Genomic DNA, 19,350 nt, shown 5'->3' with positions numbered 1-19,350 from the left:
CCCAAACAGGAACGGAGACCTGCCGAGGTTTGGGGACGTTTGGGGAGGCGCCCAAACCTCCCCAAAGGTCGGCAGGTCTGCACGGAGGAACGGAGACCTGCCGAGGTTTGGGGAGGTTTGGGGAGGCGCCCAAACCTCCCCAAACAGGAACGGAGACCTGCCGAGGTTTGGGGACGTTTGGGGAGGCGCCCAAACCTCCCCAAAGGTCGGCAGGTCTGCGCGGAGGAACGGAGACCTGCCGAGGTTTGGGGACGTTTGGGGAGGCGCCCAAACCTCCCCAAACAGGAACGGAGACCTGCCGAGGTTTGGGGAGGTTTGGGGAGGCGCCCAAACCTCCCCAAAGGTCGGCAGGTCTGCGCGGAGGAACGGAGACCTGCCGAGGTTTGGGGACGTTTGGGGAGGCGCCCAAACCTCCCCAAACAGGAACGGAGACCTGCCGAGGTTTGGGGACGTTTGGGGAGGCGCCCAAACCTCCCCAAAGGTCGGCAGGTCTGCGCGGAGGAACGGAGACCTGCCGAGGTTTGGGGACGTTTGGGGAGGCGCCCAAACCTCCCCAAACAGGAACGGAGACCTGCCGAGGTTTGGGGAGGTTTGGGGAGGCGCCCAAACCTCCCCAAAGGTCGGCAGGTCTGCGCGGAGGAACGGAGACCTGCCGAGGTTTGGGGAGGTTTGGGGAGGCGCCCAAACCTCCCCAAACAGGAACGGAGACCTGCCGAGGTTTGGGGAGGTTTGGGGAGGCGCCCAAACCTCCCCAAACAGGAACGGAGACCTGCCGAGGTTTGGGGACGTTTGGGGAGGCGCCCAAACCTCCCCAAAGGTCGGCAGGTCTGCGCGGAGGAACGGAGACCTGCCGAGGTTTGGGGACGTTTGGGGAGGCGCCCAAACCTCCCCAAACAGGAACGGAGACCTGCCGAGGTTTGGGGAGGTTTGGGGAGGCGCCCAAACCTCCCCAAAGGTCGGCAGGTCTGCGCGGAGGAACGGAGACCTGCCGAGGTTTGGGGAGGCGCCCAAACCTCCCCAAACAGGAACGGAGACCTGCCGAGCTTTGGGGAGGTTTGGGGAGGCGCCCAAACCTCCCCAAACAGGAACGGAGACCTGCCGAGGTTTGGGGACGTTTGGGGAGGCGCCCAAACCTCCCCAAAGGTCGGCAGGTCTGCGCGGAGGAACGGAGACCTGCCGAGGTTTGGGGACGTTTGGGGAGGCGCCCAAACCTCCCCAAACAGGAACGGAGACCTGCCGAGGTTTGGGGACGTTTGGGGAGGCGCCCAAACCTCCCCAAAGGTCGGCAGGTCTGCACGGAGGAACGGAGACCTGCCGAGGTTTGAGGAGGTTTGGGGAGGCGCCCAAACCTCCCCAAACAGGAACGGAGACCTGCCGAGGTTTGGGGACGTTTGGGGAGGCGCCCAAACCTCCCCAAAGGTCGGCAGGTCTGCGCGGAGGAACGGAGACCTGCCGAGGTTTGGGGACGTTTGGGGAGGCGCCCAAACCTCCCCAAAGGTCGGCAGGTCTGCGCGGAGGAACGGAGACCTGCCGAGGTTTGGGGACGTTTGGGGAGGCGCCCAAACCTCCCCAAACAGGAACGGAGACCTGCCGAGGTTTGGGGAGGTTTGGGGAGGCGCCCAAACCTCCCCAAAGGTCGGCAGGTCTGCGCGGAGGAACGGAGACCTGCCGATTATTGGGGACATTTGGGGAGGCGCCCAAACCTCCCCAAACAGGAACGGAGACCTGCCGAGGTTTGGGGACGTTTGGGGAGGCGCCCAAACCTCCCCAAACAGGAACGGAGACCTGCCGAGGTTTGGGGACGTTTGGGGAGGCGCCCAAACCTCCCCAAAGGTCGGCAGGTCTGCGCGGAGGAACGGAGACCTGCCGAGGTTTGGGGACGTTTGGGGAGGCGCCCAAACCTCCCCAAACAGGAACGGAGACCTGCCGAGGTTTGGGGAGGTTTGGGGAGGCGCCCAAACCTCCCCAAAGGTCGGCAGGTCTGCGCGGAGGAACGGAGACCTGCCGAGGTTTGGGGAGGTTTGGGGAGGCGCCCAAACCTCCCCAAACAGGAACGGAGACCTGCCGAGGTTTGGGGACGTTTGGGGAGGCGCCCAAACCTCCCCAAACAGGAACGGAGACCTGCCGAGGTTTGGGGACGTTTGGGGAGGCGCCCAAACCTCCCCAAAGGTCGGCAGGTCTGCGCGGAGGAACGGAGACCTGCCGAGGTTTGGGGACGTTTGGGGAGGCGCCCAAACCTCCCCAAACAGGAACGGAGACCTGCCGAGGTTTGGGGAGGTTTGGGGAGGCGCCCAAACCTCCCCAAAGGTCGGCAGGTCTGCGCGGAGGAACGGAGACCTGCCGAGGTTTGGGGAGGTTTGGGGAGGCGCCCAAACCTCCCCAAACAGGAACGGAGACCTGCCGAGGTTTGGGGAGGTTTGGGGAGGCGCCCAAACCTCCCCAAACAGGAACGGAGACCTGCCGAGGTTTGGGGACGTTTGGGGAGGCGCCCAAACCTCCCCAAAGGTCGGCAGGTCTGCGCGGAGGAACGGAGACCTGCCGAGGTTTGGGGACGTTTGGGGAGGCGCCCAAACCTCCCCAAACAGGAACGGAGACCTGCCGAGGTTTGGGGACGTTTGGGGAGGCGCCCAAACCTCCCCAAAGGTCGGCAGGTCTGCGTGGAGGAACGGAGACCTGCCGAGGTTTGGGGAGGTTTGGGGAGGCGCCCAAACCTCCCCAAACAGGAACGGAGACCTGCCGAGGTTTGGGGAGGTTTGGGGAGGCGCCCAAACCTCCCCAAAGGTCGGCAGGTCTGCGCGGAGGAACGGAGACCTGCCGAGGTTTGGGGAGGTTTGGGGAGGCGCCCAAAGCTCCCCAAACAGGAACGGAGACCTGCCGAGGTTTGGGGACGTTTGGGGAGGCGCCCAAACCTCCCCAAAGGTCGGCAGGTCTGCGCGGAGGAACGGAGACCTGCCGAGGTTTGGGGAGGTTTGGGGAGGCGCCCAAACCTCCCCAAACAGGAACGGAGACCTGGGGAGGTTTGGGGAGGCGCCCAAACCTTCCCAAACGTCGGCAGGTCTGCGCGGAGGAACGGAGACCTGCCGAGGTTTGGGGAGGCGCCCAAACCTCCCCAAAGGTCGGCAGGAGGAACGGAGACCTGCCGAGGTTTGGGGAGGTTTGGGGAGGCGCCCAAACCTCCCCAAAGGTCGGCAGGAGGAACGGAGACCTGCCGAGGTTTGGGGAGGTTTGGGGAGGCGCCCAAACCTCCCCAAACGTCGGCAGGTCTGCGCGGAGGAACGGAGACCTGCCGAGGTTTGGGGAGGCGCCCAAACCTCCCCAAACGTCGGCAAGTCTCCGTTCCTCCGCGCCCTGCCTGCCTGCTTCTTTCCGCTGCGGAAAGAAGCAGGCAGGCAAGGCGCGGAGTTTGGGGAGGTGCGCGCGCACCTCCCCAAACCTCCCCAAACTTCGGCAGGTCTCGGACGGCGGTGGCTTGGGAGAGGTGCGGGCGATCCCGGAAGCACCAAAGCCTCGGCCGCGCACAAGTCCTCGGTAAGTTTTTTTTGTTGACTGGAGTATAAGCCGAAGTGGAATTTTTCAGCCCAAAAAGTGGGCTGAAAAATTCGGCTTATACTCAAGTATATACGGTAAGCTGACTTTGTAATAATGCCGCTTGGGGTGGGTGTGAAAGCCCTAATAAGCAGGCATATACATAGAATGAAGGCTACTGCTAAGCTTGTAAGCCGCCCTGAGTCTTCGGAGAAGGGCGGGATATAAATGGAATTAAAATAAAAATAAAATAAACATTGCGTGGACATGCAGCGCAATGTTTGTCTGAAATCTATTAGAAGGAATACAGGTAGTCCTCGACTTACGACTATAACTGAACCCAATATTTCAACGGCTAAGCAAGATGTTAAGTGAGTTTTGCCCCATTTTACGATCTTTCTTGCCACGGTCGTTAACAGAATCTCTGCAGCTGTTCAGAAAGTAACATTTTTCTTAACTGAATCCGGCTCCCCCATTGACTTTGCTTGCCAGGAGGTTGCAAAAGGTGATCACATGACCCTGGGACGCTGCAGCTGTCATAAAGATGAACCAGTTGCCAAGCATCCAAATTTTGATTATGTGTCCGTGCATAATTAAGTCTCCATCAGTGCATTGTTCCATGTAGCTATTTGTCACTCTTAAATCTGACAGGTATTTACTGTGCTTGTTATATTTAAGTATCAGGCCAGAAGGTTATGACATATGTGTGTGGCCACATTGTGAGCAAATTTGTTTTTAGATGCAAATTAATCCCGCAACTTTTGGAGTAAACCTCATTGAAGGCAGAGCATTTTCTTGACAATTCAGCCCAAAATATCTGTTGCTAAGTGAGACATTTGTTCAGTGAGTTTTGCCCCCATTTTACGACCTTTCTTGCCACCGTTGTTAAATAGTTGTTAAGTTAGTAACACAATTGTTAAGTGAATCTGGCTTCCTCATTGATGTTGTTTGTTACGTCACACAAGGTGACCACATGACCCCAGGTCACTGCCACTGTCATAAATGTGAGTCAATTGCCAAGCGTTTGAATACTGATTGAATGAATTTTGATGCGGCAATGGTCATTAAGTGTGAAAAGTGGTCCTAAGTCACCTTTTCCGGTGTCGTCGTAACTCTGACCGGTCACTAAACAAACGGTTGTAAATCAAGGACTATCCGCAAAACACATTATAAAGCCTCATCTGCTCAGTTTATTAGGCATGGGTTTACTCATACCGTCAGTTCATTGATGCCGAGGGCTGAAACAGGAGCCCTGTGACCCCGAAGTTGTGTTATAAAGGAAAGTTTATTCAAATCCCAGATGATGCAGGTGCGGTCACATGACCCACTCACAATGATGTGATAGGCCAGGGAAGCTGTTAAACACGTGACCGTCTCAGTATGGCCAAGAAGTGCCTAAATTTAAAGCAAAAAGAGAACGAAAGTCAAAATCAAGACACACTTTGCAACTTACACAACTTGCAAACAGTTATTTCTTCGGAAACATGGAAAACAATGCTTGGAAATGTATGGTTAATAGAATATAGAAGATAAATTAGAAGATAAAATTAAAGCTGTAGGAAGAAACCCATGGTGGTGGTTAGAATTCAATATTGCAGGCAAACTCTGCTCGTAGCTTGGAGTTTGATCCTGACGGGGCTCAAGATTGACTTAGCCTTCCATCTTTCCGAGGTCGGTAAACTCAGGACCCAGATTGTTGGAGGCAAGAGTCTGACTCTAAATGGTTTAGAGAGGGATGTTAAGCACTGTGAAGTGGCATATAAATCTAAGTGCTATTGCGATGGGGATAGTGAGCCTAGAACAGTGCCTGCAAAAAAAAATCTAAAACTTGGTGAGCTGTGTCAAAGCAACAACATGATCCAAGAATTTAACAGACACCACATACAATATTTTCATCTTCCTAGTTTTTAGTAGTACACAATCTATGGCTTACCAGAAATTTTGGATCCATTGTTTTTTATGACCATCTGGGGCTTAAAGGAGATGCAATCTAAGATATCTACTGCGTACCTTGTCAGGATAAGCAAGGGGCAGACCTGAGCGTATATAATTTAGACTTGAACATTTGACGCAGAGATGTGTATCTTAGACAGATGTCCCAAAGGTGCTTTTTCCAAAAGACAACTGGACTTTCTTAGTTTTTGTTTGAAAATGTTTCACTTCTAATCCAAGAAGCTCCTTCAGTTCTTAAGCATTTTCAAACAAAACCCAAGAGGATCTTGTTGCCTTTTGGGGGGGGGGAAACATCTTTGGGACAACCATGACCTGGATGACTGACAATCTCCATAGACATCTTAGACCGATATAAGTGGAATGTTTTTCAGTCATTTCCTTCCTTCAGCAAAGGGAAAAAAACTTCCTCAATCTGTCTCTGCCAACAACAGACAGGAAAAAAAGGCCCAAACCAGGGGTAGGCAACCTTGGCTCTTTCATGACTCATGGACTTCAACTCCCAGAATTCCTGAGCCAGCATGGTTCAGCTTGGAAACTCTCCCTTTCCCCTCAGCATGGCTGGCTCAGGAATTCTGGGAGTTGAAGTCCACGAGTCATGAAAGAGCCACGGTTGCCCAAACCCTCCCTTTCAGTTTAGAACTAGACGGTGAAGATTTTGGTTCATCAAAATTGTCCAATTAGGCTAGATTTTTACAGTGTTTTTATAGATTTCAGGTAACTTTCCTGCAACTGTAGAAGAGGGCAATACACTACCTGGAGGAATGCTTTCTGTATTTAGAAAAATGAGGAAACTGGCAAGTGTTTTCCAAAATGGTGACAGCCCTGAAGAGTTTTTCATACTAAAATATTTAGTTGCGTAATTTGGCAATAATACTCTGTAGAAGTTTTCTGGAAGACCATTCAAGATTTTATGCAGAATTTTAATTTACCTGCTTGAGGGTCAGCATTTTAGCCTTTTCCTTGGAGGTGCCCATCTCCCATACACAGACAACGGTACTGGTGCCCCCAGTAATGACCAGTTTGGGGTTTGGGCAGATGGCACACAGAACCTGTCCCCATTCTGATAAGCATTCATAAACAGTCACTGCCTAAAAAAATTAAAAAGGATGCATTAGCTTTCAGGACATCCCATCCCAAATATTCTATCACTGGGGAGGGGTGTGTGTGTGTGTTTTTCTTGGTGTACTCTTAGGTTGACTGTTTTCTTGAAGACATTTCATGACATTCCTATGATGTTATCTAGTTTGGTAATGAAACATCTGCAAGAAAACGACCAAGCTTAGACAGTGCTGTGATTCAGTGTCAGCCTGTGCTCCCAGCAGCTGAGCCCGATGAATCTGAGGAGGAGGAGGAGGGGTTTGGAGAGCCTTTGGTGTCAGAGGGAGGTTCTGATGCACTGCAGGACTCTCAGCCTGGCCCCTCCAGTCATGTTCCTCATGAGGCTCAGCTGAGGTGTCGGACTCAGAAGAGTTACAGATGAATCTGTTCAAAGACGCTAGAAGCAGAAGGCAATCCAGCAGAGCAAAGCAGAGCAGAGCAAATCAATGAGGCAACTCAGTGAGAGGAGGAGAAGGCAGTGAGAAGCCACGCTTTGGGACTGATAATAAAAGGGGAAGGTGTGGGCGGGGCTGGTTGCTGAAGGCAATCGTTTGAAGACAGTCCTGGTTTGTTCTTGATACTTCTGTTTAACTCGTCTGTTGACTCTTGTTTGATATTTTGATTTATTTACTGAAGGAAATATTCTGTTGCTTTTTTGTTTGAACTGTAAATAAACTTGGGTTGGGTTTTTCCAGCCTATTGACTTAAAAAGGAAAAAGGGGTTGTCCCTGACACACAAACAGGGCCAGTCGTAGGCTGGAACAGAACAGACAGCACCAAAGAACCCACAATTCATCACTGAGCTACAAATATGCTGTTCTGTCAGTACCGTTCTATAACGGTGTTAGTATAAATAATAATTTGAAGACACTGGTTAGGAAGGAGCGGTTGAAAGAACCAAGACTAATTCTGATAAGACAGTCAAGGGAGGCATAATAATACATTTTCCACTTTATGATTTTGGAATCAAAGACATGCTTCTCTCTCTCTTTTTTTCCCCCCAGAAGAGCACAGGGATGGTAGCAATGAATTTTTAAAACCTCATACAACTAAGAAACTCAATTTGAAAGTGGGGTTTAGGAACCACCTTTTTGTTTCTATGTTTAACCATAATTTATATATCCCATTTTTCCTGGCTATGAGATCAAAAAATAACATTCTAAAGAGACAAAAGTAACATTCTAAAAAGTAAAATTATTTTACTAGTGAAAGTAAAATTTACCAAACCCGACTCTGATTGTAATCCTGATTAACAGGAAACATTTTAACTCCCCTCCCTAAAATGGGTTACGAGTGATTGAAATGATGGAAGTGCCATCTCTTGAAAAAGCGCTTAGCTCTACTCTTTTGGAAGTGAACAACTGTGAGTTTTATTTGCCGATGATGGTAAAAGGCAAGGCCAGACCAGTTGCTATGTCAAATAGGCAGAATAGGACAACTGTACATATTTATTATGTTAAATACATAGTTTTACCGAGCCCCACGATTGAGATGTTGTATTTGACCCAAATAATTCAACTACCCAGTACATAAGCCAGAGAGATACAAACCTTATCAGATTCATAGGCTCCTAACCTACAGCTAAGATCCGCATATCCCCAAGCCAAAGTTTTATTCCAGGTGGGTGGAAGGAGAAGTTTATTCATTTCAACAGCCAAAATTCCTTTGTCTGTGCATACTATTTGCCCTATAAGCTCCTTGAGTTCTGTTTTAAAGAAAAACAAGAGATAATCAGGATTCACATTTTTTATCTTTTCATAAAAAGCGCTTTTGTAATGAGATTTGAAGAAAGCCGTACTAGGGACATACAAGTAGTCCTCAACTTACGACATTCAGGACAAAGGCTTCATTTGACCCGATTTTGAAGTTATCACGTGATCACATTTTCAGTGCTTGGCAACAGGCTCAACTTTATGACTGTCTGCAGTGTCCCGTGGTCAAATGATTGTAATTTTCAATGTTGGTTTTTTTTTGACAGTTTCTTTTTGACATTTGCTTCCACTGTCTGCCAAATGCTCACTGAATAAGCAACTGCTGCAAACTATGTTGTAAAATCAGGTCCGGTCACATGACAACCGGTGAGCCCCTTAATGACCGTAATTCTGGGGTCGGTCACGGTCGTAAGTTGAAAACTACCTGCATAAAATGCCTGAACAGTTCACATAAATTTAAATTTTATTCCTGATAAGACTTTTTATATTTTCAGTTATCTCAATTATTTTTAAAATATAAAATAACTATTTTACAACTATCAGCAACTGAAAAGGGAACTTTCCAAATATACCAAGCGCTTGAGTACGGTACAGAAATTCGTTGTCCTCCTCTCAGTACTCTGGCTTAAGAATCAAGTTTCGCTTCAATATTATGAGTGGTGAAAAAGATACCAGGTGTTGGAGGCGTTTATGGAGATGAGGGACAGGGATTATTTTAAAACCAACAGTGGATAAAAACAATAAACAAAATAACTGAAGACAAAGCTTTGAATGATGCATCCCATGTTCTAAATTCCTCAAAAAAAACACTCCGCAAACAAAATAGCACAAAGCATAATCAATCATCAGTAGTGTATACATTATAAAGTTGGTTTCTAAAATGGATTACATCCATCTATGAAATCAGTAAGTAAATATTTGAATTTGAAATGGAAGGCCAGGTACCTCCACTGATAAATGTAACTGTGGGAGAAGGAACAGGCAAAGCAGACTATGAATACTGTTGAAATAAATCAAGAGTAAGGAAAAGGATCATGTTCACCTTTTACTGGTGCAAGAGAAGGCTTCAGGTTGTCTAAATGGTGGAAAAAAATCTTGTCATTTGTAATGCCAGGGGGAATGGAAATTCCGCTTATTTCTCCATTGATTCTGCTTCTCACTCGTTTTGGTGGGTGAGGTTTCTTAAATAACTGCAATTATAGGAAAGAGAACACTGCAAGCTTAAATACCACGATTAGACAGATTTGCAGCAAAATTGCCTAATTTGCAGAAATGCCGTCCAAAACATGTCAGCGTCACAACTCTTTTTTTTGTGTGCAAGTACATGCTTTTATTTAACTTCTCTTTTTTCCTGCCTAAAAACAACTTATCAATTCCCCCTTATTTCTGCGAGGAAGAACAAGAAGACTCTGTTTGAAATATTTGGCTACTGTGCATACAGTAACAGAAGGCATAAGAAACAGGCACATCCTAATATCACATGGTATCATTCTGTGAGAACTAATTTTGGTTGGGTTATCAACATTTTGAGGGAGACTGGATTCCTGGCTATTTGGGGGGGGGGGCAACTGATGTCTGGGTTTCCTTGCTTTTTCCTTGCCGTCAACCTTTAACCTGGTTGTATCACCATGCAGTGATGTTTCTAATCAAGTATCCGCCACTACTGGATTCAAGAATATGGCCCATTTGCAGTATCATGAGTTAACGGTTGAGCCAAACTATCTGAGAATAAATGCTTCAACATAAAATTATAATAAACACAGCTAGGAGATTCAAATTTCTTCTTCCCTTGGAGCTGTGCAATGCAACAATCTTCCAGCTGAATGAAGGCTTTTCTGAAGAATTTTGGTTGTAAATTTCTAGAAATTCCTAAAGTTGAGGGGTCTTTGGTGCTCTCTGAGCTGGGTTGTTTTCATTACCCAAACTAGGTAACATCATCAGTGCTAGTAGGGTTTGCTCTCTAGTGGCTTGCCCTGCCAATGTTGATGGGGATGGTCTTAAGAGTGTCTTTAGTTGGGCTGTTTACTGTTGGCCTGTCTGGCAGTTCCTTGATTGGGGTATTGTTTATTTGATTATTGGTGTGATGTTAATTTGGTGTTAATCTATGCTCAACAGGGTGCTGATTGGGGGTGGTGAGGTGTGTTGGCCTTTTTGTTCTCTTTTGTATCTTTTGCATAACATGTACATCTAATAAGACATATAGGGGGACGCGGTGGCTCAGTGGGTTAGGACGCTGAGCTTGTCGATCTGAAGGTCGGCAGTTTGGCGGGTTGAATCCCGAGTGCCGCGTAACAGAGCGAGCGCCTGTTACTCGTCCCAGCTTCTGCCAACCTAGCAATTTGAAAGCACATAAAAATGCAAGTAGAAAAATAGGGACCACTACGGTGGGAAGGTAACAGCGTTCCGTGCGCCTTTGGCGTCTAGTCATGCCGGCCACATGACCAGGGAGACGTCCTCGGGCAAGCGCTGGCTCTTCGGCTTTGAAACGGAGATGAGCACCAGCCCCTAGAGTCGGAAACGACTAGCACGCATGTGTGGGGGAACCTTTACCTTTATATGTCTAATTAGCACTGTAGATGTCCCCTTACTAGCACTGATGTTACCTCGTTTGGATAATGAAGCGTCTGCAACAAAACAACCAAGCTCAGAGATCAACAAGGACCCTGAGCTACAAATATTCTCCTTTATTGGTACTCCTAAAGCGACAGAGCCTGGAGTTGCTATAGTTACCAAAATCCCAAGTTATCTAGAAGGCAGCGGGTTGGGGAAAACATAAAAGACTTACAGATCTCCCAAACTGTGAGTTAAAAATCAATTCTTTCAAAAAAATACTACCTGTTTAGGTATCTGCCCAAAATTATTAATGAATCCAATGGTAGCTGTTTCTTTCAATGGATCATTGATGTTGTAGATGTCCACCTGCCCCTCATAGAAGAGATGATGGAACACATTGACAGCTTCTACTGCAGCTGGCCCTTGCTGTTTGTAGCCAAAAATTAAGTCAATCCATTCGTGTAGATGTGCACTCACAAAATCACACTCCAAAGCCTGCAATTTAGAATGTGGAGGTTAAATAGAGACAGCCTGTTCTATTTACCATGGATGAGTGAGAGTTAAGAGTTAAAGAAACAGGGCGACTTGCCTGCACCCAAGGATTGTTTTTCCAGAAAAGAGAGTAATTCATTCCATATTTCATCTGAGCAAAAATTTAAGCTGGAATATTTATTAGATTTCTATCCCTCTTTTATTACTTTATAAGCAACTCAAGGCAATGAATATATGTAAGATATATATATATATATTTCTTCCTCCTTCTAGTTCCCTCACAAGAACTCCGTGAGGTGAGAGCTGGCCTGAGAGAGGGATTGGCCCAAAGTCACCCAGGTGGCTTTCATGGCTAAGGCGGGGCTGGAACTCATAGTCTCCTGGTGATTGGACCAAAGTTACCCAGCTGGCTTAGATGTCTAAGGCGGGACTAGAACTCACCGTCTCCTGGTAATTGGCCCAAAGTCACCCAGCTGGCTTCTGTGCTTACAGCAGGACTAAAACTCATAGTAATTGGTCCAAAGTCACCAAGTCAACTTTCGTGCCTAAGGCGGGAACACAGTCTACAACACATAGTCTCTTGTTTCTAAGCCAGCTCTTTAACCACTACACCAAACTGTCTCTCTCAATTTATTACAAAACAATTCAAATATTGGATGAAAGCCAGTGTGTCTGCCTATTCTTTTTAAAATTTCTCTCTCTTGTTTTCAAAACAGAAAGTTGTAATACCTCCCGATGTACTCTAATGAATTCACGGGGATCCCCTTTTGCCCACGGAGGAAGGATTACATCTCCAAGTTTGGTGCCATTCTGTTTGCAACCTGTGAAGCAAAAATATATATCTGCATTACTGCGTAATTCATTGTACTTGCTCGCCTCCTTGGGAGATAACATTCTATCTACAAAAGAGGAGCACAAAATGCCAATTTTACTTTTTGAAACCAATACTGGTAGGCAGGCCTTGATTGCTAAGCACATTTAATTTGTGCTTAGATTGTAAGCCGCCATGAGTCTTCGAAGAAGGGCGGGATATAAATGGGATTAAAATAAATAAAAATAAATATGTTTTCTTTTCTTTTCAGAATGTCAAGATCCAACACCTAGCGCTTAGTACAAAGAAAATACACCATTAAAGAATATGGTGCTTTCAAGTTAAGTCAAAGATTAAGGATTTGTTCTTATTTGGGAGAAACTGTATTAAGCTCTCAACCCCTTTCTAGTTACTTCCAAGCTATTTTTACTTAAAAAAAAACTTTAGTAGTTGGTTCCTATTGTTAAACTATTGTCATGACCTTATTAGGTGATTTGTTGCAAACCAGTCATAAATGTACCACAAAGAGTTCCTGGTCTAGTTTTTTGCACACCTCTATCTAAACCAAGGGTCCCCAACTCCTGGGCTGGGGCCCACTAGTGGGCTGCACTCTGTTCAGAACTGGGCTGCGCGAGTGGTGAGCGAGCGCGCATAGCAGCTGTGCTTGCACAAGTGGTGAGCACGGGCACCTGCCACTTGTGCAAATGGAACTTCACGTGCACCTACCACTTGCACTGAACCATCCCATCTTGCCCCCCACCCCACCCGCCGGGTCAGCAAAACAGGAAGGTTAGGGACGGCTGATCTAAACAATATAACTCTGATCCTTCCAAGTAAATCTATAGAAATATGCAAGAACTATTACCTAGGAAAGGTGGGGGGGAGAACTGAAGTATTTTTTTAAGTACTGGAAAACAAACTGCAGTTGGAAGTGGTTCAAGGAAAATGACTCTCTGATACACTGGAGTTTAAGAACGAGGAAAACTATTGCTCAGTTAGATTTGGAAGATTCTGTTACTATAACCAATCTGAATGAAGCGTTGTTCTGGTTTTCCTGTGGAAGTTAGTGTTTGGTCTTGTTCTTCCTAGTGAAGCTGACAATATCCCTGTTTACCAGCCACGTTATAAATCAGCTTTATAGAATAGGAATAGGAAGAGAAGAGAAGAGAAGAGAAGAGAAGAGAAGAGAAGAGAAGAGAAGAGAAGAGAAGAGAAGAGAAGAGAAGAAAAGAGAAGAGAAAAGAAGAGAAGAGAAGAGAAGCTGGAAGGGACCTTGGAGGTCTTCTAGTCCAGCCCCCTGCTGAAGCAGGAGAACCTATACCATCTCAGACAAGTGATTGTCTGGTCTCTTCTTAAAATCTCCAGTGATGGAGCACCCACAATTTCTGGAGGCAGGTTGTTCCATTGGTTAATTGTCCTCGCTGTCAGGAAGTTTCTCCTTAATTCCAGATTGCTTCTCTCTTTGATCAGTTTCCAACCATTGTTTCTTGTCCTTCCCTCTGGTGCTTTGGTGAATAACGTGACCCCCCTCTTCTTCGTGGCAGCCCCTCAGATACTGGAATATTGCTATCATGTCTCCCCTATTTCTTCTTTTCTTTAGACTAGCCAAACCCAAGTCCTGCAGCCGTTCTTCGTATGTTTTAGTCTCCAGGCCTTTGATCATCTTAGTTGCTCTTCTCTGAATTTTTCCCAAACTCTTAACATCTTTTTTGTGGTATGGTGACCAAAATTGGCTGCAGTATTCCAGGTGTGGTCGTACTACGGTTTTATAAAGCGGTACTAATACTTCATGTGATCTTGATTCTATGCCTCTGTTTATACAACCTAAGATTGTATTAGCTTTTTTGGCTGTTGCTGCTGCACACTGCTGGCTCATTGTCAAGTGGTGGTCCACTATGACTCCACGGTCCCTCTCACAGTTACTTACTATTATTAGTTATGTTTTTTTCACCACAATCCCTAAAGAATATACCGGCAGTCCTCAAACGTACGACCAATCATTTATTCACCATTTGAAATTACAATGAAAAAAGTAACTTATGACTGCTCCTCACATTTATCACTATTGCTATATCTCCACAATTGTCTGATTAAAATTCAGGTGTCTGGCTACTGGCGTGAATTTACAAAGGTTTCCAGTGTCCTGGGTTTATGTGATCACCATTTTTGATCTTTCCACAAGCAGTCATTGAGGGAAGCTGGGTTTGATTAACGACTGTGAGATTCACTTAATGACTGCAATAATTCACTTAACAACCGTGGTTAAAAAGCGTTGCAAAAATTGGGCAGGACTCATTAAAGAACCATCTTGCTTATCTCAGGGAAAATTCTGGTTCCAGTTGGGAACGTAAGTTGAGGACTACCTGTAACTGAAAATTAAGGTTTTTTTCACCTAGATCAAAGTTGTTAGAATTAAGCAACAACTCTGGGAGGTAGAAGAATTCTGGGATGAGTTCCTTGACATCCGCCATATTGTGCTTGGATGCAGAGTACCAGGCTTCCCGAACGCTGTGAAACATTCTGTCGGCCAAGTCAAAGTGACCACCCTAGGGAAGGAAAAGGATATCTTCATTATAACTTTGAAATAAATAATAATAATAAAAATAACAGCCATCTTTCTTCTCCTCCCATATAAGTCGAGGATCAGAGCAGCAGGCGAGCCTAGCTCAGGGGTAGGCAACCTTGGCTCTTTCATGACTCGTGGACTTCAACTCCCAGAATTCCTGAGCCAGCCATGCTGAGGGGAAAGGGAGAGGTTTCCAAGCTGAGCCATGCTGGCTCAGAAATTCTGGGAGTTGAAGTCCACGAGTCATAAAAAAGCCAAGGTTGCCTACCCCTGGCCTAGCTAAAGTTCGATCAATAATATGTATTCAGTGGCCAGCAAAACTTTAGAGAACAAAAACAGAGGGAAGAAAACTAATTCAATAATATATTCACCACTAGCAAAATAAATCACATAACATTCACTTCTCTAGTGCTACGTTAATACAGCCATTATGATTTATAAGTAAATAGCTGTACTTCAAAACATTAAAAAAAAACCAATCGTTTTGAAAAGAGATCCATCAAGGACTATTCATTTTGGGATTCAATGTCACTTTTTGAACAGGGATAGTCCAGGTACTCCTTGACTAACAATCTTTCGTTTAATGACTGTTCAAAGTTACGACAGTACTTAAAAAAGTGATTTATGATCAGTTTTCACACTTAATGACCACTGCAGCATCCCCACAGTCACGGGATCCAATGTTGGGTGCTTGGCAACTGGCATGCATTTATGATGGTTGCAGGACAGCCTGGTCCTGGGATTGTTATTTGGAACCCTCTTAGGGAGCTTCTGATGAGAAAAATCAATGGGGAAAGACAGATCTGCTTAACGACGATGTGATTCGCTTAACAACTTCAGTGATTCGCTTAGTAACTATGGCAAAAAGATCAAAAAATGGGGCATGGATGACTTAACAACTGTCCTGCTGAGCAAAAGAAAGTTTGGGCTCAATTGTGCTCATAAGTTGAGGACCACCTGTTATTTCAGCTGCCAGTTGCAGAGAGACAAATGGAAAAAGAGAGCATTTCTATGTTCTACCTGGGAATTATTCCAAACGTATCTGCTTGGCCACTGTGCAAGGCAGATTGGTAGACTGAGAGGGGTGGGTGGGGTGGGGGCTTGGCCTCATCCAGGAGGGGGCTAATGTTTTTATCTTATGCAGCTAACTCTGATTAAGATAATGATGATTTAATATCATAAATGCCCACATTTTCATCATTATGGCACCCGTCTCTTTATATAGCTGGTCCTTAACTTACAACAGTTCATTTAGGGACCATCTGAAGTTACAATGGCACTAAAAAAAAGTGAGTTATGACCATTTTTCATGCTCATGACCACTGCAGCATCCTCATGGTCACGTGATCACAATTTAGCCGCTCATATTTGTAATGGCAGCAATGACCTGGGCTCCTGTAGTCACCCTTTTGCGACCTTCTAAAAAAAAACCACACAACAACGAGGAATTGTGTTACTAACTTAACAACTGCAGTGATTCACTTAACAACGGCAGCAAGAAAGGTCGTAAAATGGGGCAAAACTCACTTAACAAATATCTCGCTTAGCAACAGACACTTTGGGCTCAACTGTCATTGTAAGTCTAGAAAATGAGAGAGAGATTTACTCCAAAGGTTGCAGGATTAATTTGCATCTAAAAACCAATTCATACACACGGTGTGGCTGCACACATAACTCATAACTTTCTGGCATGATATATAAGTATAACTAGTGCAATAAATACCTATCAGGTTTAAGAGTGACAAATGGCTACATGGAGCAGGCACTGATGGAGACTTAATTATGCAGAATTATGCTGCAAATCAAGCACTCGAAAACACAGAAGGGAGGTATACATTTTACCTGTAGTCTTAAAAATATCTGAGTGAAAGGTTCCATCCGGACAAGATATGAAGCTACTATCATTGCCGATGAATAGTGAGTGCCATAATGATAGGCCGGGGTTTCACCTGAAAGAAAACAATATCATAAAAGCATGAATGGAATGACAGATGAAAATGACCGTTTTACGAGCTTCGGTGAATGAATAAGGTTAGAAAATTTTGGGGGAGGGCAAGGTAATATATCAAAGTAATCCAGTTCAGAGGTTCTTCAATGGTGCTGCAAGCAGCATCCCTAAAGACTACATTCATATTCCCTATCTCATTAGAAAGACTTACTAGGTTTGATTCCCAGAAGAACTTAAACCAGATAAAATGTTATGAAACCAAATGGAAATTGTATAGCTTTTTAATTAACATAAGACAAAAATAGGTTACAGCATAGTTAAGATTAAAATAATGCTCTTACGGTTTAGAACAGAGGTCCCCAACCTTGGCAACTTTGTGGACTTCAATTCCCAGAATTCCTCAGCCAGCTTGGCTGGCTGAGGAATTCTGGGAGTTGAAGTCCACAAGTTGTAAAGTTGCCACGGTTGGAGACCCTTGGTTTAGAAAACATATCCTTTATTTTATCTTTCTACTGTTTCAATGTCCCATGTCAACTGGGTTCTGTCACAAAACATAAACTGGGGTAGATGCAGCTTATAAGTAATAGATCATTCCAGTTTTAGTTCTATTAATTCATTTATCTCTTGATTTAATACATAATGGAAGCGTATCTATGGCATAGAGAATGAAGAGTTATCCTGGTAAGTAGGTTATCCTAAATCCTGAGGGGTTTTTTTTTTTTTGGTTCGCATGTGAATCCAAAGGCTCATCCTGAAACAAATTTAGGATACTGGGATTCTTTTTAAAAACTATTTTCTATTATTTTTTTAAAAAACATTAATTTGGAGAGAATTGACTAGAAATGCTTCTAAATCAGTGTTTTTCAATCTTGACAAATTTAAGATATTTGGACTTCAACTCCCAGAATTCCCTATCTAGCAAGGGTTTGGAGATGTGACGTCTACATAGCTTAAAAGTTGTCTAGCTTGAAAAAAAAGAAGTTCTAAGTGAAGAAATATCCGAGAACTAATACCCATATTTATTCCCACAAGGACCTTAGCAGTTATCAGATTAAAGCTTTAATTTGAAGCACAGCTGCAGAAGTTACTTCACACAAAGCTTATCTTTCATTGAAATAAATACTTGGTAAATGCAAAGTAACAGGATTTTGGTTTGTTTCAAATTTGCTTAATAGCTCAGTGAGGAACTGGCTGTTCTTTTTTACAGAACCACAATCTAATCACAGCCACTTTTTTTATGATGTCCATGACGTGAGTCAAAATTCCAAAAGCTAAGTTCATTAGCTAGAACAATTTGCTATCTGTTTGAAATATTAATGTAATACCTGCTATTTAGATATAAATTAGCACAATTCATAAAATACTGAAGATAATATATTGGTTTTTTTAAAAAAAATAAACATGTGTATATACAGGTAGTCCTCGACTTACAACCACAATTGAGCCCAACATTTCTGATGTTATGTGAGACATTTGTTAAGTGAGTTTTATGACTTTTCTTGCCCCAGTTGTTAAGTAAGTCACTGCAGTTGTTAAGTTAGCTACATGGTTGTTAAGTGAAAAGGGCTTTCCCCACTGACTTTGCTTGTCAGAAGGTCGCAAAAGGTGATCACGTGATCCCAGGACACTGCAACCGTCATAAATACGAGTCAGTTGCCAAGTGTTGGAATGTTGGTCACGGATCATGGGGACGCTGCAATGGTTGTAAGTGTGAAAAATGGTCACAAGTCAGTTTTTTCAGTGTCCTTGTAACTTCAAATGGTCACTAAACAAATTGTTGTTAAGTCGAGGACTACCTGTATAGACAAATTCACACAGCTAACAAATTCCTAGGCCAAGAACTCACCGTTAGGATCTTCCCAGTCTTTGTAGCGCTTTTTATATTGAGCTAATCTCTCATCAGTCTGGGCCCCCATTGGCTTGGCCAAGTTTCTAAATGTCTTTGGGTTGCTAAGATCCAATTCCTTGAAAAGAGGAGGAAATGAAAGCCATCTAAGGATTAGCAAAGGCCCTTTAATTAGAGGAAGATTCCAACCATATTTGATAGGCTAACCCAGGGGTAGGCAACCTTGGCTCTTTTATGACTCGTGGACTTCAACTCCTAGAATTCCTGAGCCAGTGCTGGCTCAGGAATTCTGGGACTTGAAGTCCACGAGTCATAAAAGAGTCAAGGTTGCCTACTCCTGGGCTAGACAAATCCATCTTGGATTTACAGTAATACTCTGACATGCACCATTATTACTGTTGGACCCCTAACACTTCTAAGTTCAAAATCTCACTACGAATCGATAATTAATTCACTAGCAATATTGACAACACAATTATGACTATAACCACCAACTTTATTATTTAACATTAATAATTCAGTGAATTTCAACAGTGAAGACTCATCAATTAAGAACCAACATCACATTTTAAGTCAATGGAAGTTACTCTTGTTTTCCGTTGGAGTCTGCATTTACCTCTGAATCATAGTCAGCAAGGATCCATGGAAAGACAGGATACTGCATAAGGTCATTATAGGATCGACCCGCCAAAGTGTTTAAGTGCATCAGGTATTGGAAGTTACTGATTTCACCTCTCTTGAGCGACAGAGAGGGGGGGAGGGGGAGCGAGAGAGAAGAGAGATACCAGCATTTGAGTTCATTTGTCAATTACAAAATTTCAAAATATAAATTTGTCTACTCCTTTA

General features: G+C 44.8%; 1 protein-coding gene across 5 annotated transcripts in view; it reads right to left on the bottom strand.

The window, feature by feature from the left end:
- Positions 1-19,350, bottom strand: part of WDFY3 (WD repeat and FYVE domain containing 3) — a 196,540-nt gene that overhangs the window by 14,634 nt on the left and 162,556 nt on the right. For all 5 annotated transcript variants that reach the window (XM_083367552.1, XM_083367553.1, XM_083367554.1 and 2 more), the window contains 10 exons: positions 19,121-19,240; positions 18,505-18,622; positions 16,553-16,659; positions 14,537-14,690; positions 12,063-12,154; positions 11,124-11,336; positions 9,331-9,478; positions 8,127-8,281; positions 6,408-6,566; positions 4,741-4,920 (listed from right to left, as the gene is read on the bottom strand). In XM_083367552.1, coding sequence (XP_083223678.1) covers positions 4,741-4,920; positions 6,408-6,566; positions 8,127-8,281; positions 9,331-9,478; positions 11,124-11,336; positions 12,063-12,154; positions 14,537-14,690; positions 16,553-16,659; positions 18,505-18,622; positions 19,121-19,240 — 1,446 coding nt within the window. The remainder of the gene's footprint in view (positions 1-4,740; positions 4,921-6,407; positions 6,567-8,126; positions 8,282-9,330; positions 9,479-11,123; positions 11,337-12,062; positions 12,155-14,536; positions 14,691-16,552; positions 16,660-18,504; positions 18,623-19,120; positions 19,241-19,350) is intronic.

The sequence above is a fragment of the Vipera ursinii genome, assembly GCF_947247035.1.
Source record: "Vipera ursinii genome assembly, chromosome: 7".
Lineage (NCBI taxonomy): Eukaryota > Metazoa > Chordata > Lepidosauria > Squamata > Viperidae > Vipera > Vipera ursinii.
Note: the sequence above shows the minus strand (reverse complement) of the source record. Positions and strands in the feature narration are given on the sequence as shown.